The sequence below is a fragment of the Protopterus annectens genome, chromosome 17.part0, assembly GCF_019279795.1.
Source record: "Protopterus annectens isolate FY-2018-M chromosome 17.part0, PAN1.0, whole genome shotgun sequence".
In the NCBI taxonomy this organism is placed as follows: domain Eukaryota; kingdom Metazoa; phylum Chordata; order Ceratodontiformes; family Protopteridae; genus Protopterus; species Protopterus annectens.
Genome location: NC_056751.1, coordinates 146,490,206 through 146,515,878, shown reverse-complemented (window position 1 = coordinate 146,515,878; position 25,673 = coordinate 146,490,206). Strand labels below are relative to the sequence as shown.

At 40.4% G+C, this 25,673-nt stretch overlaps 1 protein-coding gene across 1 annotated transcript in view; it reads right to left on the bottom strand.

The window, feature by feature from the left end:
* Positions 1-25,673, bottom strand: part of ERCC6L2 (ERCC excision repair 6 like 2) — a 1,190,567-nt gene that overhangs the window by 1,048,023 nt on the left and 116,871 nt on the right. Inside the window, exon 4 of the mRNA XM_044058934.1 lies at positions 11,776-11,969. Within this exon, the coding sequence (XP_043914869.1) occupies positions 11,776-11,969 (194 nt within the window). The remainder of the gene's footprint in view (positions 1-11,775; positions 11,970-25,673) is intronic.

Sequence of the window (25,673 nt, the reverse complement as noted above, 5' to 3'; positions counted from 1 at the left end):
AGTTCAAAAGGAAGGACATCCTTGAGAAACTCCTTTACCTCAATTCAAGAAAGCAGGGGAGGATCAATGTGCATACATGCCTAAACAGCAGATACGTGTGCCTCGACAGAGGAATAGGCTAGACCAGCTTTTAAGAGCTCATGCAAGTATTAAAAGTATAGTAGTAATCCCAGTTTGTAAGGGATTCACTCGTTTTTTGTGAGATCAGATCAAATTTTTTTTCCATTTGGATATACAAGACATTCTAATAGTAGGTTGTCTCACCTTCTGGAGAACCTGGAGCATGTATTCCGAAAACTGGTGTCTGAAATGGATTAAAATTCTATCTTCCACAATGTTAAGACTGAGGGAGAGCAAGTTGGGATTAAGCAGAGAACTTTTTTTCTGTATGAACAACTCCACTACATGGATAAACTTGTAATGATGACCCCTAGCCAGGATGAAGAAGAAGGGGGAGTCAATGTGCCCTGGGCCAAAAGGGAGTCAACACCAAGATTTTTAGGCTGTCCGTTTGGATCTTTAACAGAACTTTCAGGATTAGGGTAAGTGAGGAGGAGGCATGAAGGAACTTCCCCTTCTATGAAAAAGACATTGCATCCATCCTCCAGACAGGAGACAAGGGATCTTGGAGCAAAACAGCCTGAGCTGCTTGTTGTGTGTTAAGGCAAACAGGTCTATATGAGGAATACCCCATTTGTGGACTCTATAGTCTGCATAGTTGTTTACATACAACATGACTGTTGTCCAGTCTGTGAAACTTCCAAAGGATCCGGGATACCACTTGGGAAAAAATACATGAGCAGCCTGAATGAGTACCCTCTCATCTCTTTTACACTGGGTTGAGGGTCCATCGACCCTGAACTGCTAAGAAGCTTGCCCATGTACCCCAAGCTAGATCTGATGTATCTGTGTGTAGTTTCTGAGTGGGAATAGTTGGTAAGAACTGCAGTTATAGATTCAGCTGTACCACAGAGATCCAACAATGTAACTCTCTTTTCAGAAAAGCCAGAAGTGGAATTTGAGTGTCCAGTGGGTGACCATCTTGAGAAAACACAGACATTACGTACTATTGGATCTTTCTCATGTGAAGCTTGGCAAAATGAATCAGTGGGATAGAAGCTGCCATGAATCCCAAAGCCCTTAGAATTTCCCTTGCAGGGCAAGGATTAAGAAGAAGAAAGGACTGGAAATACATGGAGAGAGTCTGCACTTTCTCTTGTGAGAGAAAGGCTACCATTAGATGCGTGTCCAGCTTGCAACCCAGAAAGACTATATCCTGAGTAGTGGTCCAGGCAGGCTTTGGTCCAGACAGACTTTTTTTTAGATTGATTGTGAAGTACAAGTCCTGAAGAAGGGAGAAAGTACAGCTGAGATTCCTTAACTTATCTTCCCAAAAGGTTGCCTGTATAAGAAACTTGTCAAAGTTTGGGAATATTTGAATTTCCAGAGTCCTGTGAAAGGTGACAGCTAGAGCTAGGCACTTTTAAAACCACCTATAACAATTCCCTGAGATTGTAATTAATTCATTAAATTAAGCCTGCCCTGTTATGCCTTGAGTATACTGAATAACTATTACTACCTATTCCTTAAATAACTTATTTTAATAAGCCCGTTACAAATAATTCTGTCACTTTACCCTTACAGTAATGACTAAATCAGGTAAAGTGTGATGTAACTGTATTCTGTAATTGAGCATGAAAGTTACATTCTGAAATCTGACTGAAAAGTACTACACTGAACTCATATGAGTGTGAGAGTGTCATATTCTGAACCTTAACTGAAATCTACATTAAAGTGATAGATATCTATACTGAACATTTAAGACAGCTGTGTATATTTTGGAAACTAACTAAACTAATACTAAAGGAATATCTAGGAATATCTTTTGCCAGTGTTACATAAACACAGATAAAAGCATAAATGAAAACTGGTAAATGTTACATTCTGGAAATTAAATTATTAGTATCTTTTTCTGTCGGTACTGTCTGAACACAGAAAAAAACGTAAACTGAAAACTAATACTGTTTTACAATTGTCTGAAAACATGAGAACATCTGCATACCTGCTTTAACTCTAACTTACATAAACACATATCTGTTGTACACAGTTTTTCTGTTTGACTTGCACACTACAGCTCTTGCCAAGTTTAGACCTTACTTTGCATTGCCCCAGTCACTGCTGAGGTATTGGAGGCTGTTTTCAAGAGTCCTTTTCCGTTTCCAGGCCTTTCAAGCCTCTCCTTTTCCATCTCTTGTGCAAGACTGGGTGACTGATGTTCTTGACTGTATTTAAAATTAAATTGAAAAATCGGGTCTATAGTATAACAACGAACAATCAGATGATTGAACCTTGATATATCGACCCCTAAATGTCAAAAATCCAAAACAGCGAACAACCAGAACAGCAATTTTTTTGCCAGGGAAAAAAATCGCTGTTCCCAAAAAAAAACAAATAAAGTAGGGGGGCTTCGCCTCACAGACCCCCCTTTGCTGTTCTGGCACTTCGCTATTTTGCCGGTTCGACATTTAGTGTTCGCTCTAACAGCATTCAATCATCTGATCGTTTGCTGTTCTAAAGTAGACCCAAAAAATCAACCTGAAAATTATTTAGAATAACATTTGCAGCTTTAACAGTTATAAACCGATAGTATTGTTTGTTAGCCACACTTTATTTACATTTTTCTGCATAAAATAAACATATGCTTCTAATAAATTTTTGCAAGTCTGTAAGCAAACTGATACTGCACTATAGTGAACTAAAAGTACAGTTGTTAGAGTGTATTCACTGTTGCAGTCATCACCTGTGGGTCATCCCTGCTGTGGTAGCCCTCTGCCGGCCCAAATATCAGAGTCAATGTTTTTCTGTGTCAGCTGCTGTCGCTTGCTGCCTGACATCAGATTATCAGTGCTATAAAGGAAGGCAGCCTATGCCATTACATCAGTTTTTCTTGTCCTAACCAGGCAGAGGCCCAAGTAAATATGGTAAAGTGGTCCTGGTGGTTAAAAGCCACCGTTAAAAACTTATGTCTCCCTAAATAAAGAAGATATAATGGGGAAGGAGGGTGGGAAATCAGGACTGCAACAGTGAATACACTCGAACATCTAAATTTATGTAAGTGTACACAACTGTACTATGTTCTTCATGTTTCACTGTTGCAGTCATCACCTGTGGGAGGATTCTCAAAGCTGACTAGAGGGGTGGTAGGATTAGTAAGAGACCTAGGAATGCCTGCAGAACTGCAGAGGCAAACCCTGCCATAGCCTTAGAAAATAGAGGTAGGTGGTAATGCTTGCCATAATTTCAGGAGAAGGGTGTCTTTTCCTTTTAGAAGTTGTGGCCTGACTATCCCTGATAAAGGAGAAGAGATCTTCCACCATTTTAAGCATTTGTGCTTGGGGTGGTTGAGCAGGAGCAAGATGGTGGCTACAGGCAGATTTTCTAGGATTGGCCTTGCTTCTAGGCCTAAGAGTATCTATCAGTCTGAAAGAAACGGTAGTCAGATGAGAAGATGTCAGTTTTTGTCTAGATTCAGTAGTGCGAGAGGCCTCCTAAGAAGCTGGTGCCTGCGTCACAGCTCTGGACCCAACCGAGGCAGAGACAGCCAAAGGCTCGGAAGACGAAGAAGATTTCTGCGGCATACCAGACTCCGAAAGGATCTCGGTAGAGGCCTGCATAGATATCGTATCGGGCATCAGGGGCTGTGAAAGCATCTCACTGAATTCCGGAGAACTAGCGACCTGCTTAGCAATAGAGTCGTCAGAAGGCTTAGCCTTGTGTAGTCCGTCTCTATCTTTATCTCTGCATTTTTTCAGAATGTCCACGGATTGTTGGCTGATGGATGCCATTTTAGAATAGGAAGACGGAAAACAAAAATACCTGTCTACAATAAGAGCTCTATGCAAATGGTTCTCGTGTTAAAGACAGCAAAGAACCGGCAATGGGGGACGTCATGGTCTGAGCCTAAACAAGTAACACAGTATGAATGGATGTCTCGGTGTGGGATCTGCTTTCCACAGGTGAGATAATTGTTAACTTTTTCGGACATCGGTTAGTGCAAGAAAAAAGGATCCCCAATGAGGTACTTAGTTTTAGACGTTTTCAGCTGTAATTCAAACACTTGCAAACTGCTTCTGCTATGGGCTCCACGGCAATAAAGACTGATGTAATGGCGTCGCTGTCTTGCTTTACAGCACTGACAACTGACGTCAGACAACAAGCGACAGCAGCCGATGCAGAAAAACATTGACTCTGGTATTTGGGCCGCCGAAAGGCTACCACAGCAGGGATAACACACAGGTGATGACTGCAACAGTGAAACATGAAGAACATCACCATTCCCCATGATGAAGCATGGTGGTGGCAGTATCATGCTTTAGGGTTTCTTTTCTTCAGGGGGAACTGGGGCTTTAGTCAAGGTGGAGGGAATTATGAACAGTTCCAAATACCAGTCAATTTTGGTCCAAAACCTTCAGGCATCTGCTAGAAAGCTGAAGATGAAGAGGAATTTCACCTTTCAACATGACAATGACCTCAAGCATACATCCAAATCAACAAAAGAATGGCTTCACCAGAAGAAAAAAAGTTTTGGAATGGCCTAGTCAGAGCCCAGACCTAAATCCAACAGAAAATCTGTGGGGTGACATGAACAGAGCTGTGCACAAGAGATGCCCTCGCAATCTGACAGATTTGGAGTACTTCTGCAAGGAAGAGTGGGCAAATACTGCCAAGTCAAGATGTGCCATGCTGACAGACTTTTACCCTAGAAGACTGAATGTTGTAATTAAATCAAAAGGTGTTTCAACAAAGTATTAGTTTAAGGGTGTGCACACTTATGCAAACAGCGTATTGTACATTTTTTATTTTTTATATTTTTTTCCCCTAACAGATTTGTTTTTCAGTTGAATTGTACAGGTTTTAGGTCACATTAAAGGTGAGAAAAGTTTTGAAATGATTTATCGTGGTGTCATTTTTTTATATCACAAAAACCTGGCATTTTAACAGGGGTGTGTAAACTTTTTATATCCACTGTATGTCCCTAGCCTTAAGCAATATCCTTCCCTCACTCAGGATGATGCCACAATATAAAGACAAAATTAATGACTTCAACAACTGGCTTAGCTTCTGATGTCAGTCCAGAAAGATCTAGTATCTATCAATCTGGGAGGATATGGTAGACAAACCTCGCTGCTTTGAATACTGACAAAGGCCCTTGCCTGCCCCATAGTGCCTTTTCTAGGCAATGTCAAAACAACACATTTTTCATTGTAACAAAATCTAACAGAGACAAACAAAAGGTAGCACTGCTTCACGCTAGGAGTATAAACATGAAACTGCACTCCCTGGAAGCACTCCTCACCTTAGAGGATGCGGACGTCTGTGCAGTTACCAAGACATGATTCAAAGCGACTGACAGCACTTGTTCAGACCTCAAAATGAGCGTGAGGAACCAAAGCTGGAGGTGTATTTATCTTCATTAAAACCTTATACACTTCGAGACTGGTCAGACATGTCCAATTAACTATCTGGAAAGTACCATACCACATTATTGCTAGCTACAGATTCTCCACCATGAACCAGGATAAGCATTCCACCTACCTCGATTTGCTGGAATCCCTCACCATACAGCCTAACACCTTAGTCATGGGAGATTTCAACTATCCTTCCATGGACTGGGGGGAATACACAAGCAATAATACACTCACCTAGAGGTTCCTGGACTTTGTTAACACAAATGTTCTAGAACAGACACTCTGCACTCCCACTAGGGCTCTAATGTTCTGGACATAGTACTCACCAACATGGGGGGGGGTCATTATACTTCCCCATGTGTGATGCCCTTCCTGGTTAGGTCAGACCACAAATCAGTCTCGTTTGAAGTAACTACTGGAACTGACACCCTCAAAGGAACAAAACTTATAAAAAACTTTACCAAAGCTAGCTACAGCCTACTAAGCGATGGTATAAAAAGCTTCATAACACCCACAATCGCAGACATCGATGATCACTATGCAGACGTGCACACAAATGCCCAGTACAAACACTTACGTGACTGCATAAACTCTACTGTACCTGACTGGATCAAAACCAGGTCTTCCTGTAAAACCAAGCCACCATGGTGGACTTCTAAGTATAAACAGATTATATAACAAAAGGAGGAAACTGTTGTCCAAAATCAAGAGGGATATCACTCTGGAGAGGAAGAGTTCCCTCCTAAGCCTAAACAAGAAAATCATAAATCTTGTAGTCTTGTAAAGCAAAATTACAAAACTAAAATCACATCCCTAGCCAAGGATAATCATAAGGCATTCTTTAACTATGTCTGAGGTCTAAAAGGGAATGCCCAGCTGTCTGCCGAACTGGTTGTAGATGGGATCACTCATACTACACCGCAAGATATCACCAACCTGCTAGCTGACAGATTCAGTGCAAACTTCACCCCCTAGCCCCACCTACCATACCCCAAAGCATACTTGACACCAGTTCTCTGTGTAGTATCTCTATAGAACAGGTCATCTCTGCACTCGCCAAAGCCAAAAACACGGCCTCAACGGGACCAGACAATATCCCAGGCTGTTTACTAAACAATCTAAAACAACACTTAGTGGAACCACTTGGTGTTCTCTTTAATCACAGCTTGAGAACTGGCTATGTTCCTGCAGAATGGGGAACAGCAACAGTAATCCCTCTGCACAAAGGTGGGCCATCAACTGACCCTGAGAGCTACAGACTTATAGGCCTAACCAGTCTCATCTGCAAGGTCATGGAAAGAATTATCAGGGACCTTATCAATGAGCACAAAAGCAATCTCTAAAAACTGGACCCAACCCAGTTCGGCTTTGTTAAGGGTAGATCATGCTACTTAAATCTGGTAACATTTCTTTGAGAATGTCACCAAAGTCTTGGATGAAGGTAAGAGAGTGCACACAGACCATCTTGATCTTGCCAAGGTTTTCAACATAATCCTCCACTCTGGAATCATTGAGAAACTCTCTCAGCTGGGGATTAACCCTTACGTTACTAGATAGGTAGCCAATTTGCTCACTGAGAGAACACACTGTGTCAGAATTGGTGATTCCACCTCAACCAGTTGACCTGTCACCAATAGAGTACCACAGGGGGTCTGTGCTGGGCCTCTTACTGTTTGGCATCTATTTCTCAGAAGTTCAGGCCAAAGTAGGTGGGCCTCTGGCTCACTAAGTTTGCTGATGATTGCAAACTGGGAGCAATCGTTGAGTCCTCTAGTGATGTCAACATATTACAAGAAGGTTCAACACAAAAGAATGATTGGTGCCAAAGCTATGGTCTAAAAACTAAATGCAAAAAAAGTATTATTAATCCCTTTGGCAAAATGGAATTCCCTACAAATTAGAATATTGAAAGCACTCCCCTGAATTCCATCCCAGTGGTGCAGGACTTGAAAAAACAGGTTGACAGCAATCTGAACTTTGACCACCAAGTTTCCACAGTGGTATGGAAAGCCTTCTAAATAGCGCACCTCATAAGCGAGGGCATAGCATCCACATCAAGGGATGTTATAACTCCACTGTACTTGACCCTCATCAGACCAGTAATAGAGTATAATGCACCCTTTCGCATGTACCTCACCAGACACCTACAGCAGCTGGAAAGACCTCAGAGGTTTCTCACTGAGAAAAACAGGGACTCCAAGCCATAACCTACACGGACAGGCTGAACGCCCTGTCACTTTACTTTGTATCTTATAGGCTGCTGAGAGATGACCTGTGCCTGGCCTATATGGCAATCTCAGACCCTGCCCTAATGGAAATGCTCCACATACGCAAGTCAAATCGGACAAGAATTACTAGGGATCTTAACCTGGCCTGTGACATTAACAGAACAGGCTGGAGAGACAGACACATCTCCCAGAGACTGCCACTTCTCTAGAACAGACTTCCTATTCTCTAGGACAGACTTCCTATTCACGTAAAAAAGAGCTCCTCACTGACCCTATTCAAATGCAACCTAGATAATTGGATGGAAGACCACAAACTTGCCCCTGGGGTGGCACCCATGGCCCTCATGGACAGGGCAGCCAGTGTTAATCACAGACCAGCTCTGTTCATAAATCTGTTCTGCAAACTATTCAAAAAGAACAAATTGGGATACTTGGGATTAACATGGCTAGACTTGTAAAGGGCTCTAGGGCCACTAGCCTAGTAACCTCCTATGAGCCTATGTAGCTACTGTGCTAAAATATGATGATCATCCAGTAATCTTCTAACATCAACAGCTGGACTCAAAAAGGGAGGTGCTTGTGAGGGGAACCTGACAACTATAATGATGACCCTAGGGTTGGGATGGCAAATATTTATATAGGGTTATGTACAAGACCAACTACTTCCCTATGGGTGGGAGGCAATTCAGTGAGAGGACACTGAAACAATGTGATCTGAGAGGTCAGCCCCTTACAATGCCTTTATTTAGGAAGTTAGAGTAGCTCTTAAAACTTATGAAACTGGTTTACTGATAAAAGATTTGGAGATTTCCATTTTGAAGAAATGTACAGCTAGTTACAATTGACAGTAGCATCTTGTTTAGTTTTGAAAGATCTAGAATGGGCTGTTAGGGGCGATAAATAACATGGAATAGAATCCCATCCCTACCTCTTCTAAGTGAGACACATTCAATAGAGCCTTGTTCTCACACAGCCTGAATTTGGACCTGATATCCTGAAGCTGCCCTTTACCAACAGTATGTCTGTGAATCTAGAGGGAGAGGAGAACTGCATTCTGTATTCTGACCTTTTGACGCTGAGAAGCCACCTACTTTGGGTGATATCTAGCAAGCTGTTTAGAAAGGGCGAGAGTTTGTCCTCCAGTCTTGCAGGGGAAAGGATAGGGGGCTTGGGCTGGGGTGGAAGGATTGACAGGGAGAAGCCTGTCTCAGTGAAAGCTGCTCCTGCTGGGTCTTAAGTGTTGGGACCCTCCAGGCCTGGTTTTAGGAGTGCCTTGCCACTTTCGTGGTTGTTTGTCTCTTCTGGTTTTCCAGCTCTTGAATTTGGGTTAAGAGACAGGAAAGGATCAAGTCTTAGTAAGAAAGTTTCTACTAAATCTAGGTGTAGGTATTGCCTGCATAGCCTAAGTCTTTTTCTCCTCTCTTTGAAAGTACTTTGCACCTGGGGCTCAGAGAAATTCTTTGTCTAAAAGGTCATCCAGAATTTCTGCTTTCACATCGTCAGGCAGAAACTGCTCTCTTAATTATGTATGTCTCCTAATGACTGATCCCGTGGTTGCTGCCTTGCTTGATGCTTATAGAGCATCAAAGTCACATTGCAAAAAGTGCTTAGCCACCTGAAAAGAACTGTTGTACAAGTCAAAATGACTTTTTGGAGAGCCATATCTTCTGTCCCCTCAAGTTTCTGTTTCATCTGATCCAAGATAGAGTCTGGGAATTTAGCCATGTGAAACCGACCATTTAGTACTAGCTTGGCCAAGCTGGATGATGACACATAGACATTCTTGCCACCTCTGTCAAGAGTCCTACTCTCCTTGTCATTTGGTAAGGACTTCTTAGAGGGGTGGTCTTTGGCTCCTTTGGACCCAGAGAAGATCACCTCAGGATCTGCTGCAGGGGCCCTGTAGAGATGTTTGGGAGAGTTCAATACTCTACTGAATCAGTTACATTTCCTAGGAGAGGGGGTTGGAAATCAGGCTACAAGGTTGTTTCCTGTACAATATCATGCACTACCTCAACAACCCACAGAAAAACAGTTGGCATTATATTTAGGTAAACTGGAAAACTTCCTGACCCTCCTTCACAGATTGAGGGTCAAACTGAACTTCCCAGCTAAAACACTCTCTCATCTTATGCACTCGCTCTCCAAAAGCTAGATCCTCATGTGGTAAGGCTGACGCAATAGTGTCTTTCGATTCAGAGTTGGCATATGACCCAGACGAAATTTGGTCCACATATGCTGGCTCATCTTCAGAGTCATTAGGAATCTGAGGACTCCTGAGGGGGAAAGCTTCTACTTCTTTTAGCAAGACAAGTTCCTGGTGCAGATTCTCTATAAGGGTCCAGTTGTATGGATTTCAAACTCCATTAGATCCTCAGCAAACCTGACTAAGTCCTGTGGATAGGCTTGGGGGGAGGGACTGAGACCCTAGCAGAATAAGTGAAGGCAAGCCAACATCACTGCAGGGACTCATATAAATAATACCCTCTTTATTCCTGCAAGAATATGTGCCTGTGCATTTGTGAACGACAGCTACCACCCAGTGGTGGCTGTTCATGCAGAATGCCTACTACACCACTTCTAATCCAAGGGACTACAGTTGTACACATCTCTCTGAACCCCCCCCCCCCCAATAAAAAGAGACCACAAGCATCCAATCTACAAATTAAACTCAGGTCACACAGGCTGTAGTCAAGGCATTACCATTTTATGCTATCAGTGTCAGCCAGTCAGTTATGGAAGCTTAGCAAATATAAATGTACAATAGAAGGAATGATAACTTATTTTGATGATCATGAAACAGCCCTATGTAATTTGTTAAGGTGTTTATCAACTTATTTCACCAATTAAAATTGTGCTTCTTTCTCTGTAATAAATGTTTGCTTGGGGACAAAGCGTAAATACCATGCAAAGATGGGCACATGTTAAAAAGTAGTTGTGGAAAGATATGGAAGCTCTGACGCTGTTTTGGGATGCCTCAGTATTTGGGTAAAAAGTAAGAGTTACATTACAATAGACTGATACTGGCTAGTTGCATGGAAGCAATCATGTGCTGTTTACATATAATTTAGTCCGATTATTAATTGTGAGTAGCTTGAGGAGGGTCAGATATGGCTCATTCTCACACACTCACTTTTGGGATTTTAGAATGGCAATTTTTTTATCTTAATACATAACTTATGTTCACTGATTTTGTTTTTCTTGTATATGGAAGCGCTGCTACTAGAACTGCCATGAGTTGTAGTTCTGTAGTTTTAATATGCTGGCCTGGTATTGATGATTGGTAGTCCTGCACTGGATATTAATTGTAATGATAACATTTGTTGAGGAAGATCTGAATTTAAATACTTTCTGCAGTACAAGATGACTGTGAAGGTCAAGCATGCTGAGTTTGTTAGGTGTTAAGTGTTGGGCCATCATCTCAAAGTGGTAAGCACACCAATGTTTCAAGGTGAATTGGTCAGAACAAGCACAATATATGACATCACCATAACTCAACAGGGTGTTAATTATGTAGCACTGCAGATTTTACACAGCAGATGTGCATTGATAATTAGTGATTTGCATTTACGTGAAATTACATGCTTATTCAAAGTCGATAAGGGGAAGGAAGAGAAAACACCATTTAAAAGTGAAAACAAATGAGTAATACTGACAGTAGAAATCAATAAGACGATGATGTAAAATGAAAACAGAATACAACATGTTACAGCATGGTTGAAGGCAAATGGGCTATCTATAAAGCAGGCTTATACTGGAGTAGATCACTTAAAAGGAGAGCAAGTCTTTTGGAATCAAACCCAAAGTTGTAGTGTAATTTATGTTAATAGTTTGAACATACATTAGTGTTGTTTCAATGTTGATGTTTAACCTCTGTTAAGTCAGTCTTTTCTGATCAATAAACATCTTGTTAAAAAACAAACAAGAGTTACAAGCCTGTAGCAAACACTGCATAAAAGTTTTGATTAATGCACATGCCATAAATGTGATAAATGTAACATGAATATCTGCTATGCCCTTAAAAAGATTTGCGAAGGGCATACTATATATGCAACTGTCTAAAAATGCTTTATTTGTACCTGTTAATTTCATCAATACACAGTCGAAGTGTATCATAAGTTGTTAAGGCAACCTCAACTTTGCCTCGTCTGATACGGCTGATTTCATTTTCTTTTTTATTACCGTGTAAAATGGCAACCTTAAAGTGTCCCCAGGTGTCCAGTTCATCCTTCCAGTTGTACAGCACAGACAGTGGAGCCACCACAAGAAACATCTGAAAAATAAGTGTTATCAAAAATGATTTCATTCCTTGTGTTACACAGTGCATAATTAAAGCAATTATTCTTATTCAAGCCCAATATGAACTTTATTGTGAAAGAATGCACAAATTGGAATATGGTGAAACAATGACTTGGTTGCAAAGCTACTTATCACCACAAAAGTAGAACATCAGTTTATTCTGAGTATAATCTGCTTTTTCCAGGTAATTTATCAAATACACATAATTCAAATCCAAAAACATGCTAATTTCCCAATTAGGGTTCAAATTATTTTATTAAAGAATAAGTTAACTGACACCAGGATTTACTGACTTATTTTCATCTGATAACCTGCCAGGTCCAACTGAACATAGAGAAGACCAGGTTTAAAAAATACTCTAAAACATAACACAGAAAATGGAAATAATAGCAATGTAAATATATACAGATTTGCAAAATTTCTAATCAAACTCAGAAAATTAATTGAAAATACTAACATTTAAGAAGAGAACCAGTACTGTAGCCTAATAAAATTACATTTATGGAAGTGACACCAAAAGCAGTAATGTTGGCATGCCTCCATGACAGAGAATAATGGAGCCCTGGTTGTGAGCCAGGCTAGAGGGGTTAAGTTAGTAGCCTTGGCACTGAAAGAGCATATATAAAGGGAGAGGAGTGAAGGAGGTTGGACTGCTCAACTTCCTCAGGGGGAAGGATGGAATGAGCACACAGAAAAGTGCAATACTCTTGACGGAAACCAGAAAAAGCACTTTCATGCTTCAGGGTTGGGAGTGATGTTGTTTGCCAGCAATGTCCCAAGCAAAAGTGAGGGACAAGTGTGGTTAACCTACTGCATGGCCTCCTTCCCCTGCTCAGTCAAGTGCACATCGGAAGATAATGCCATGAAAGGTACAAACTCTTAAACAACACCTGATGTACCTTTCCCAATCTACCCTTGCACCAGTGATGGGGAAGGAATGGGTAAACCGGCCAGGAAGGAACTGATAAGCAGCAGACAGTGGGAACAAAAAATGAAGAAAAAAAATGTAATAAGGTTACCTCCAAACAATTAAAAATATGTTCAGATCTTGTGTAAAATGCTAAATTTCAGAAAGATGACACTATATGTACCTAAAAGTAGAATCATTATACCTACTGCAACTTTGCAATGCTTGCAACAGAGAATCCGATGTACATCAAAGCTTCTTTAGAAAATTGGTACAGAAACACAAGAGATCCCACTGGCTATGGAGCACTCCAAACAGGTACATCAATACACAAGGTAAAGTCAAAGAAAAAACAGCAGTAACTACTTATGACACTAAACTAATGTGCCAAAAGAAAAAAACTGCAAAACAGTGTCATTTTTTTATCATTCACTAACAATGATTACGCAGTTCTTGCTGATCTGAATTTATTACACAAGTACCTTTATGCTGTGCTCTTTGTCTCAGTAGACTTGCTGCTGCGATAACTGAAACATACAATACACAGTGAATCCTGCAAAGCTGTCAAGGTTTTACGGATTCAACTGTATTTTTTATAACATCTTCATGGAGTCTTCACATACTCAAAAACAATTTTATTATAAGTTTTCCCACAGACTATTGCATCAGTCTGTTTTCACACACACAATAACAAACACTAACAAGTATTATTTGTAGAATACATTTACTGTCACATTTTTATACTGATGAATTATTCCACATGGACAGTAAGTTGTGGTCCATCTGTAACACCATTGCCTATCTGTTCTCTGGCTTTGTTTCAGGCATCTTGTCTAGTTGCACTTACTCCATTCTCTTGGATCATCATTTACTTCAGTACTGCAGCCTAGAAAATCCTTTGATAACTTACATTTCTGTCATCATTACCCAATCATTCCCTGTCATTAAAATGAAGTCTTGGATATCAGGGACAAACCCAAATAACCACTATTTAGCAATTGCTTTCTCTGCTACCAGTCACATCAGACTCATTAAGGCTTTGTGGTGCTTAGCCATTTAACAGTTCAGTCCTAGCACTGAATACACAATTTCTACAAGTCTTACAAGAGGGTTTCTAATTCTGAACATGCCCAAAAGATGCATTCTCAATCTCTTGGTCTCAGAGACCCTCACCCCATACATATCTAATATGTATCAGTCACTGCAGAAAACATTTTCTGAAGGCTGACTGGGGTATAAAAATATGCATGCAGGCACTGCCACTTAAACATTTTGAATTATCTTGCCTTGGTGGTATTTGTGTGAGAGATGTACAAATCCATTCATCCTATTTTAAGCTTGTATTCTACCGGTCTTCTCTAATCATTATTTAACTTTTCTGACTGATGTTTTCTGCCACCTTGACAAATCTTATATGTCCTACTCAGTTTTTCCTGCACCCTAAATTGCATTTGGTTCAGTTAAAACAAGCTCCAAATTGGAAATGGCTCTCAGTCTCTATCTGCTAAAATTTGCTGTAATTTGGGTTTAAGACCCATGTGTAACAATCTGTCTTTTTACCTCAAGCTGAATTTCTCTTTTGCTTCTTCCCATGTTACTTGAGTAATACCTCTCCTGATCTGGACTAAGTAAACATGATGTTTATTTCTTCTTTTGTATTCCTTCCCTATTGTGTTATTCATCCCATGGTCTGATGACAGACTTGCTGGGAGAATTTCTCATTTACATCCTTACACTCTATAGCCTGTACCTTTTGATTGGATTCCATGATCATTATTTTCCATCTTTTAAGGTTAGTCAGTTATCCTCGTTCACTTCCTCCTGTGCAGTTCCCACAGATTCCATAACTGTTCTTGCAAACCATATTCTTAGGTATTTATTTATTTTGCCACTCTCTTAGTCTCTTATTCATCCAGCCTTTCCTAAGTCAATCATCCAAGCTTGTTCCCCATCATAGGTGAGAGTCATCATTCAGACAGGCATCGGGGGTGGTTCGAGGTTTTCTGGTTTAGTTTCTCTACTAGCAACTTGAAAATTGACAGATAAATGTGGGATTACAAAGCATTAGTTATTTTTGTGAAACATGACAGAACAAGACAACCTGGAAATATTGGACGTTTTTGACTTTGTTAAACTTGTAGAGTACTCTAAAGCAGTGGTTTTCAATCTTTTTACATTTGGAGACCGGTGAAAATAGAACAATTATTTCAGGGACCACTAAAGCTGAAATAAAAACGTTATTTATAAGAAAACAATTAAAACAATCGTTGTTTGAGCACTGTATGCCAATACAGTAATCTCATCAATTAAGAAAGATACAGACACACAGTGTGACCATAGAAATTAAGTATACTAAGTGAGAAATGCTGAAATCACTGACAAGATACGAATTCTGAAACTTTTGTCCTTTTTATGAGGAACAGACCAAAAATATGGGACAAAAATCTGGGCAGTTGAGAGGTATGTTACCTCTTACACACAGACACCTACTCATAGCGCTCAACCAAAAAGAGACAAATCCAAAAATAATCGGGGACACTTTTCATATATTAGTATTATTAACTAGAGACATTGACAAAATAACAGAACATGAGTGAATATGCATTTTTCTAAAGTAAAAGAAGTATGTAAATCTAATTATTGTCATTATTTATTAAGTGTAATTCATCACCTTTTCTCCAAAACTCACCACTTTTCGGTGGAATTAAGAGAGAGAAAAGCTATAATTTCAGTCAAAATCAGGGATAGTTGCGAGGTATGCACCTACCTCTCACACACACACACACACACACACACACACACACACACACACACACACACACACACACACACGTTCATAGGTAGGTACTAGGCTATCTGCCCGAGGGCATTTATAAGCCTAGCCAGAATGTGTCGGCTTTCGCCAACAAACTAAGCCTCTGTCAAGCAGAGCCAATGAAGTGATCCCAGGGGTGTATTTTCTGTTACCCATCCACTCATCAAGGCTTCTCTTGAAGAGTGTTAGTAAGGGGCTCTGCCAAATGTAGTTAGGAATTTTGTTCCAAAGCATGGGGAGTCTCTGTGACAGGAATCTATCCCTCTAGCATGTTCTATTTATTGTTGTGGTGAGGTTTAGCTCACTAGAGCGTGTGGCTCGCAGTGACTTGGATTTCTTTAGGTGGAGCATGTCCGTCAATTCTGAGTTGGACGTGGCTTTGTAAGTCAGGCAAAGATCACCTCTGAGTAAGCGATATGCCACTGAGTACAGCCTGAGTTTTTTCAGTCGGGCTGCATAGGACATATGTTTGAGGCCAGTAATCCTCTTGGTGAGGTGCTTTTGTGGTCTTTCAAGCTGTTGGAAGTGTCTTGTGAGGTACATCCCAAATGGGGCATTGTACGCTATGATGGGTCTGATGAGTGACGAGTAGAGGGGCACTATAACCTCTTTATTTCTAGATGTGAACCCCTTAGTACTTAGATGGACCACATAGAAGGATTTCCTAACTACTTTGGAAATATGATTGTCAAAGGAGAGATTACTATCTACCTGGGTCCCCAGATATCTTATTACCTTTTCTGTATTAAGGGGGCTGCCGCCTATGTGGTAATTCGTGGGTGTTTTGTTTTTTTCCAAATGGGGTGACTATGCATTTTTTGGCATTTAGCTTGAGACCATGACTTTGACACCAGGTGTCTGTCTCAGTAAGGCCTTTTTGGAGGATGTCCGTGTCAGCCGGAGAGTCAATTATGGCTCCCAGTTTGCAGTCATCGATGAACTTGGATAGCCATAGTCCTCCTGCGTTTGCCTGTACTTCTGAGAAATATATGCCAAACAGTAGGGGTCCCAGAACCGAGCCTTGTGGGACACCACTTGTGACTGGTTTATAGTCAGACCTGGAGCCCGCTATTCTTACCGTGTGATTTCTGTCTTTAAGCCAGTTGGCAACCCATCTTGTGACGTAGGGGTTTATGTTCAGGCTGGTGAGTTTTCTATACTACCCGAGTGAGGAATGGTGTCGAACGCCTTGGCGAGATCAAGGTAGGCTGTGTGAACCCCCTTTCCCTCGTCTATGGCCTTGGTAACTGCCTCGAAGAAGTCAACCAGGTTTAGTAGGCATGATCTGCCCTTAACAAAGCCGAACTCGGTTGGGTCAAGTGTTTGGAGGTTCCCAATGTCTTTGTTAATGAGTTCCATGATGATGCGCTCCATAGCCTTGCAGACCAGGCTAGTCAGGCTTATGGGGTGATAGTTACCAGGGTCAGTGGTGGCCCCTCTTTTGTGGAGCGGAATAACCATTGATGTGCGCCATTCTATGAGCACATAGCCTGTGGAGAGGCTGAGGTTGAACAGCGTGTTTAGGTGGGGGTTAGTTCGTTCTGCAGTTCGTGCAAGAGGCAGCCTGGGACACCATCTGGCCCCATTGATGCTGTGTTTTTGGCTTTTGAAAGGGCTGTTTTCACCGGTGCTTCTGTGATTTCCGGGACACTACAATTTTCCGGTATTGTTGTGGGCCCTTTTGAAGGTGTGGGGGAAGTGAAGTTTGCACTGAATCTATCTGCCAGTATGGTGGCAATATCAGTAGGTTCAGTATATTTTGTGTTATTTTGCACTATCTCAGAGCATATCTGTGAGTTGTCACTTAGATTCTTGACATAGCTAAAGAAGGCTTTGTGGTTCTCTTTCGAATCCTTGGCTATTTTTCTTTCGAAGTTAGCCTTGGATGATTTTATGAAGGACTCACACACACACAATGTCTCTCAACCTCTTAGCACAAAAAATCTGGGCAAAGCCAAAAATAATGGTGGGACAAAGCCCAAAAACAGGGACAAACTTTAAATATTGCTCTCACAAACTTATAAAGTTACTAGAATAAAAGGTACTGTGTTGGAGTGAATTTAATGAAGGATGTGAAGTCTGAAACTCAAATGCCTATTTAGGGAATTCTGTCCTCATGAATTTGCCACAATAAACCCAAAAAACACATTCTATGAGGTGAAAATATTGACATCCTGAGAAACATCTGGACAGTTGAGACACCTCCCTCCCTCTTTCTACACAAACACACACACACACACACACACACACACACACACACACACACACACACACACACACACACACACACACACACACACAGAGACACAGATACACACACACACAGATACACACAGACACAGACACACACAGACACACACACCTCTCACTTGTCCATTCATGGTCTGTATTTCAAACGTCTTCTGGCATTCAAATTCCACGCGCAGAAGACGAAGATGTAAACATACGGTCAGACAGATGTTGTGTAACTCGACACAAAAGGCATTCTTCTTAAATAACACCCTTCAACACACACACACCTCTCACATGCCCATTTGTGGTCTGCATTTCAAACGTCTTCTGGCATTAAGACGAAGACGTAAACATACGGTCAGACAGATGTTGTGTAACTCGACAAAAGGCATTCTTCTTAAATAACACCCCTCAAAAAAATAATTAATTGAAAAATAAGTCTCCCGTTTCACAGGCCGTCAGGAAATTTCTGCTGGACCTGACTGTTGAAAAACACTGCTCTAAAGCATATGCCCTACTTCATGCCATTAATATTCAGAAGAACATTTTTTTTTGGGGGGGGGGGGGTTAAGTAAAACAAAACTTTTTATCTTAATAGTAGCGTTTTTGTAATGCATGATATAATCTACATGTTATAAAGTAAAGTTTTCACATCTATTTTCAAGTGTAATGGGGATACTAAAGTAAACAGGTGTCCTGCTTTTTTCTTCTTCTTTCTTTCTCCTTGTTCACTTTTAAGAAATGTTGGCACTGCAATGGAAAATAAGAAGAAATGTCTGGTCAAAACAGCAGGATACAAGAAAAATTGATGTTCTTTTTTCACTCTTGCATAGGGGGATGATTGGATTAAGGCCCTTCGATTGATCTAGTAGCAAATTTTAAGAGAAAGCACATATTTATTTATTTATTTATTTGCATTTGTTTACCAGGAGGTCTACTGGGCCATGATGAGACCGTTTTCAGTACAGGCCCATGGAGAAAAGCTTCAAAAACAAACATGATAAAGTTACAGAATGAAAATACAGAAATCAAGCAGCGATGGTACAGAACATGACATTACAGAATAGGCAATACAATAAAATAGATAATACTAATTATACAGATGTTAGATTTTAAGTATGCAAGCCAATATGTACAACTAGTAAGTATGCAAGCCAAACAAGAATACAATTGATGACATGAGACAATAGCAAATGTGTGAATAATAACAGTACTACAGTTTTGCAGTAGAGAGGGAAAGATGGAGAGCAGCAGATTAAAGATTCTGAGAGTAAGGTACAGGCCTTAGAGCTACTGCTATATAGTCCTCAAGACTGAATAAAAAACATGGAAGGCAATGGACATAGCAGATTATGTGTGGCTGGGTGGCATATGTTGGACTTAGTAAGCTGGAAGCACTAAATGTATACATGAGGTGTCTGAGCCATTAAGTGAGACAGGGAGGAAAAGTATATTTTTTATAGTCAGTGCTGGTACATGTACATAGCCAATGGGAGAACAGGTGTTGATTCAGCAAAGTCTTAAAGCATTCAGGGTTGCTAGTAGACCTAATTGAAGGAGGGAGAGCATCCCATAGTTATGCTATACCATATGGGTAATGCATTTGACTGGCAGAAAGGTTAGATTTTGCTAAATTAAAGAGCATCTGAATAAAAAAGTACATCGTCTAGCAAATAAATGGGTTACTGCGGTGGTGGTGCTGCGGTAGCGTTGTCGCCTCACAGTTAGACATTGCCCGTTTGATTCTCAGTTAGAGCGTCTTCTGTGTGGCGACATGCATGAACGGGCATTCTATCGTTGAAGGTTGTGCGTTAGGCCCGGCAAGCCAGCACGTAAAACTCTACTGCCAATCATTAGCGGACCGGAGTTCTGCTGTGGCGACCCCTAACCGGGAAAAGCTGAAAGACACAAACAAACAAACAAAATCGTCTAGCAAATAAATGAGTGCTTCTAGAAGCAACTCTGTATCTGGTTCTAATGTTTCCATGGAGACAAACTGATAAAGAGCAATGCAGAATACTTATTTCTTTCAATGACTAGGAGATAATGTTTTCTGAAAGCATTCAAGTATTTTCCCAATCTGGGAGATTAATAAATATAAGAGAAAACCAAAGAGCACTTAGTGAAAGCAGAGGCTGTACCATGCGTCTTAGCATAGCATAACCTTCCTTTTAGGTTACCCAAGTCAGTGACTTTGGCTATCAGTCTAGGACAATTGTTCCTATTAGCAGAGTGAAACTTTAATACTTGAAGATGTACATAGTTTTGTCTTAGCATTAAGTTAATAGGTTTAAGGTGTGTACTGAGGATTTTTTTTTTTGAGGGCTTTCAGTAAAACAAAAAGTTTTGTAAGATGTGACATAAGATCAAATGAATATGACAAGAAACAACTGTATAAAAGATCAACCTGCTAAACATTAGTGTATGCATGTAACACAAAAGCTAAAACTAGACACTTTAAAGCTGTTGCGCATAAAAGTTGAAATAATAACTTTTTAACATGACGCTTTCTATATCATCTTTAAATGTAAATGTTCTCACAGATAAATACAAAAACAGGAGTGTAGTGAACTATATTAAAAACTGTACAGTGCAAATAACTATGCTACAGGAGATAAATTTGGAAAGAACTGTACATGTGAATTTGGAAAAGAAAGGTTTTCAAGGGAGGTTAATTCAGTGGAATACCTGGGACAAAGGAAAAGAAGAGTACTTATATTATGCAAGGAACTCCAACAGTGAAAGAAGAGGATATACAAGATAATAATGGTAGATTTGTAGTACTAAGGGGCTACTGGCAAGGCAGGTGGATTACACTGGCGTGTATTTATATTCTACCTAAAACTGCTATAATAGGTTCATAGGAAGTTACTAGGCTAGCAGCCAGATAGCTCTTACAAGTCTAGCCATGTCAATCCAAAGTTGCACCATCTGTCCTTATTAAGTGAACTTATTTTGCAGAGCTAGTCTATGATCAACGCCGATTCCGCCTTTATGGAACTTAGGAAAATTCTGGCAAAAATAACCAGAAGGGAATATTACTTACAGGTGGGTACTAGAATTTGAGTTGCAGCAGTGAAGATGTATTCAAGGGGCCCAGAAGGGAAAATATAACAAAGAAAGGTAGGTAGATTTTTGAAGAAATTTATGAAAATATTTGGCATGGAGGATGTGAATTCAGTAATAGGAGTTCAGAGTGAATTTACATATTATTCCACAAGATACAAAAACTAGTCTAGACAAGACAGAACATACATTTCACAAGAACATGTGCATTTAATTGAAAGTTTTGATACGTATCCAATAACTATTTCAAATCATGCACCAATACTAAAAAAAATATGCAGGGTAATGAAATAAAAATGAGACACTGGCACTTTCCCACTTATCTGTTGAAAAGAGAGGAATTTAAAAGAATGAGTAGCGGAAATTATTTGGGAGCTATTAGAGAAGACAGAAACTTCTGAAAATATACCTAGGGAGTGGGATAAAATTAAAGTGGAGTTTAAAAACAGGGTGGAAATGAAAGAAAGAGAGATATGGTTAAGAAGTAACAAAAATTATTTGGTTGTACTGACAAATGTTGAAGTACTGCAGAACTGGGAGACTCTCACAGAACAAGAAGAAAAGCAATTGCAGAATGCTAAACAGAAAATAAGGGATTACCTGGATAATATCCATGAGTTTAGAAAGACTGTTGTCATGCAACTGTTTTTTGATATCTCCAGAGCACAAAAACTTTTAGCACAATGACTCAGACAACAGAAGGTGGAAAGGGTTGTCCCAAGCTTAAAGAGCCTATAACAAGGAAAATAATAAGAGATTCTGTAGAGGTACTTGAAATATTTTTGAAATTTTATGAAAGTCTGTATAAAGCAGAGAATCAAGAAAAGGTACAAATGGAAATGTTTATGGAAGAATATGTCAAGGTTAGAGGTAGACGAGGCTCGATTACAAACAGTTAGGATAGGAGGAAATTAAGTAAAAATGGTGATGTATAACCAATCCACAGGAAGTTCTCCAGGAAAAGATGGCATTCCTGTGGAAGTCTGGAAGCTAGGCAGGAAAAAAACTGATAAAGATCTGAAAGGTTTTAACAGTATTTTAACAGCAGGAGAACCAACATCACCCTGGAAGAAAGAGGGGGCAGCTGTAATACCTAAAGAGGTTAAAGACCTATTAGATCCAGCATCATGCCAGGCCCATCTCAATCCTAAACCAAGTGTTTATGTCTAAAATGGCTAATGGCAAAGGTGATGCCAAAATTGATAGATATGGATCAATGTGGTTTTGTGAAGGAGGGGCAAACATTTGACAACATTAACAGAGAGACAGCAAACATGGGAACACATACACAAACTCACAAAGTTCTCCAATTCAGGATGGTGCTGGTAAGTTGACGCACACTGGTGAAAAATGGTAAATCCCGCTATGCAGCTCTGGAATAAGTCAATCCTTTCTTATTCAAAGGTTATCCAAACAGTTGGATGCTTGAACATGGCAACTGTTTGGATAACCTTTGAATAAGAAAGGATTGACTTATTCCAGAGCTGCATAGCGGGATTTACCATTTTTCACCAGTGTGCGTCAACTTACCAGCACCATCCTGAATTGGAGAACTTTGTGAACGTTAACAGAGAGAAACAGAATGTAAGAAAATGCCACTGTTGTTAGTAGGTCTTGATGCAAAGAAAACATCTGACAGAGTAAGCTGAGAGTACATGAGCAGGCCAATGGAAGCATTTGCATTCCCTGATAAAATTATAAAGGTTGATTAGGAGAATATATGAAGCATCAGAGCTGAAAATGAATGTGGGCGGGTTCCTGTCTGATCATTTCTTTTTGAGCAGAGGAACCAGGCAGGGGTGTCCTCTTTCCCCTTTGTTATTTGTATTATATTTTAAACCACTGGCAAGCAAAGAAAATAAGGGATTAAGAAATTCAAGGATATATTTAGTATGGTAGCCAAGAAAAGCCTGCTCTGTTTGCAGAGGATATTATTTTATATTGACAAAACCAAGGGTATTTCAGCGTTGTGGAACATTTTGAGACAGTTTCAGATCTTTTTGGGATACAAAATTAATGAAGCTAAAACAAAGGTAATAGCTATAAATCATGTACACACACAAACTGGTTCACCAATATCCATATTTATGACGAAATTATAAAATGAAGGACTTAGTAGCATGGATCAAAAAGGATTCTGGTGTAGCAGCTAAGGATATGTGGGACGAGACTAAACAAAAGATAATACAAAAACTGAGAAATTGGAAGCTCTGTTTTATGGATATGGACAGCAAGATACAAGCAGATAAAATGTTTTTGGTCCCTTTAGTGGTATACATAGGTCAGGCATATTTTTTATCAACCAGAGAAGTTGTAGATAACAATAAAGAGCTGAAGAATTTTATCTGGGAGGAGAAGATGGCAAGAGTACAGTGGGATAAAGCTGATTCTTCCAACAGAACAAGGCAGTCTGGGATTACCCAATTTGAAGTGGTAGTTTAGAGCTACACAATTAAGGCTCCTATACATAACACAAGCAAAAAACTATAATTCAAAGAGGAAAAGGATAATGATGAAACAGGAGGAAGCTCAAGAAACAAGGAGAGACTGGGATTTTGGCTGCAGATGCTTAAGGAGAATAACAATAACCATACAGAGTATTATGTTCATAAAGTAGCAGAAAGAATTCTAAAAACTAAGTCAACACAGGAAAAGCAAAAGTAGATTCTGTTGACAGCAATTAAGAATACAGACAATAGGCAAGAATAGGCTGGAATTTATTGGAGAAAACTAGCAAAAGAAAGTACAGTTGTGTACCTACCATAAATGTAGATGTTCGAGTGTATTCACTGTTGCAGTCATTACACTTGGGTTATCCTGCTGGCAGGCTACCCGCAGTTGGCCTGAATTCCAAAGTCCTGGTCCGGCGTCGGTTGCTGTCGCCTCTTCCCTGACGTCAGTGCGCCAGGGGTATACAAGATGCAGCCGACGCCATTTTCTTCAGTTTTTCTTGCCCCAGATGTCAGGTGCCCCCAAGAAGGTAGGCAATACATATTGCTTATAAAAACATACAGTAAAATAAAAACAATACCTTCATCTACAAGCAAATACACCACATAGGTTGTATAGGATAGAGAAGTATAGATAAGTCCCAGCAAAGAAAAGGGGGATGGAGGGTGGGTAACCTGGACTGCAACAGTGAATACACTCGAACATCTACATTTATGGTAGGTACACAACTGTACTATGTGCATTGTGTTTCACTGTTGCAGTCATTACACGTGGGTTGAATCCCAAAGCTGAGGTAGGGCGGCTGTGTCTAAATAGGATTAGGAGTGGCTATGAGGCCCTGCAAAACTGCAGTGGCAAAGCCTGCTCTGGATTTAGAGTAAAGAGGTAAATGATAGTGCTTGGTAAAAGTGTGCACTGAACTCCAAGTTTCAGCTTCCAAAATTTCCTTGGTCGGTACTCCTCTAAGAAAGGCTGCTGAAGTGGCTGCTGCCCTGGTAGAATGTGGCCTAATATTCTTAGGTACTGACTTGCCATGCTGTGCATAGCAGAAACGAATACAGTGTCCTATCCATTTTGAAATAGTCTGCTTTGAGATAGCCTTTCCTTGTGGTCCTGCAGCATATGCTACAAACAGTTGCTCAGTTTTTCTGAAAGCTTTTGTTTTGTCCAAGTAGAAGCGTAGCTGCCTGTGTATGTCCAAAGAGTGCAGAAGTCTCTCCCCTTTATTCTGGGGATTTGGATAAAATGTTGGCAAATGAATGGTTTGGTTAAGAGCCACACTGTATACTACCTTTGGCATAAATGTTGGGTTTGTCCTTAGAGAAACCCTGTCTGGATGAAAAATGATAAAAGGTTCCACTGCCATTAATGCCTGTAACTCTGAGACTGTTCTTGCTGAAGTTATTGCTAGGAGCAGAGCAGTTTTCCATGATAAGAATTTTATATCAGCTGTATTGGCTGGCTCAAAAGGAGGCAGAGTGAGCTTTTCTAAGACAAAGTTGAGGTCCCATGTAGGTATCGGTGCTCTCCTTGGAGGTCTTATGTTTTTTGTCCCTCTGAGGTACTGTCTTAGCAGCGGATGAGAGAAAATAGGAGGTTCAGTATTGTAATGAGCTGAAATGGCAGAGGCATGGATCTTAATTGATGAGAAGGATAGACCCATGCCCAGCATCTCAGTTAGGTATTGTAAAATCTGAGGAATATTTGGAACAAGTGGTTCAAGTCCTTGTGCCTGGTTCCAAGCACAGAATCTCTTCCATTTTTCTGCATAAGATTTCCTGGTGCTGGGTCTCCTGGCTTCCAGAATGACATCCATAACAGCTTTAGAGAGAGGTGTGTTCTGAGTGGCTATATTATCTGCCATGCCGCCAGATTTAAAGGTTCTGAGTTGGCTGTGCAGGATCTGATTGTTTTGTTGAGTCAGAAGATGAGGAATTTGAGGTAAAGTTCAGGCTGGGCCTTGAGACAAGCTGTTTATGACTGGGTACCAGTGCTGGCGTGGCCAGTTTGGGGCAATCAGAATCATTTTTGGCTTCTCTTGTCTGACTTTTAGGAGCACCTTGAGAAGGAGAGGCAGTGGTGGAAAGGCATAAACTGTTAGGGTTTCCCAGCTGAATGACAGAGCATCCACTTTCCATGCTTGTGCGTGATAAGTCCTTGTGCAGAATCTCTGTAGTTGGCAGTTGTGAGGGGAGGCAAAAAGATCT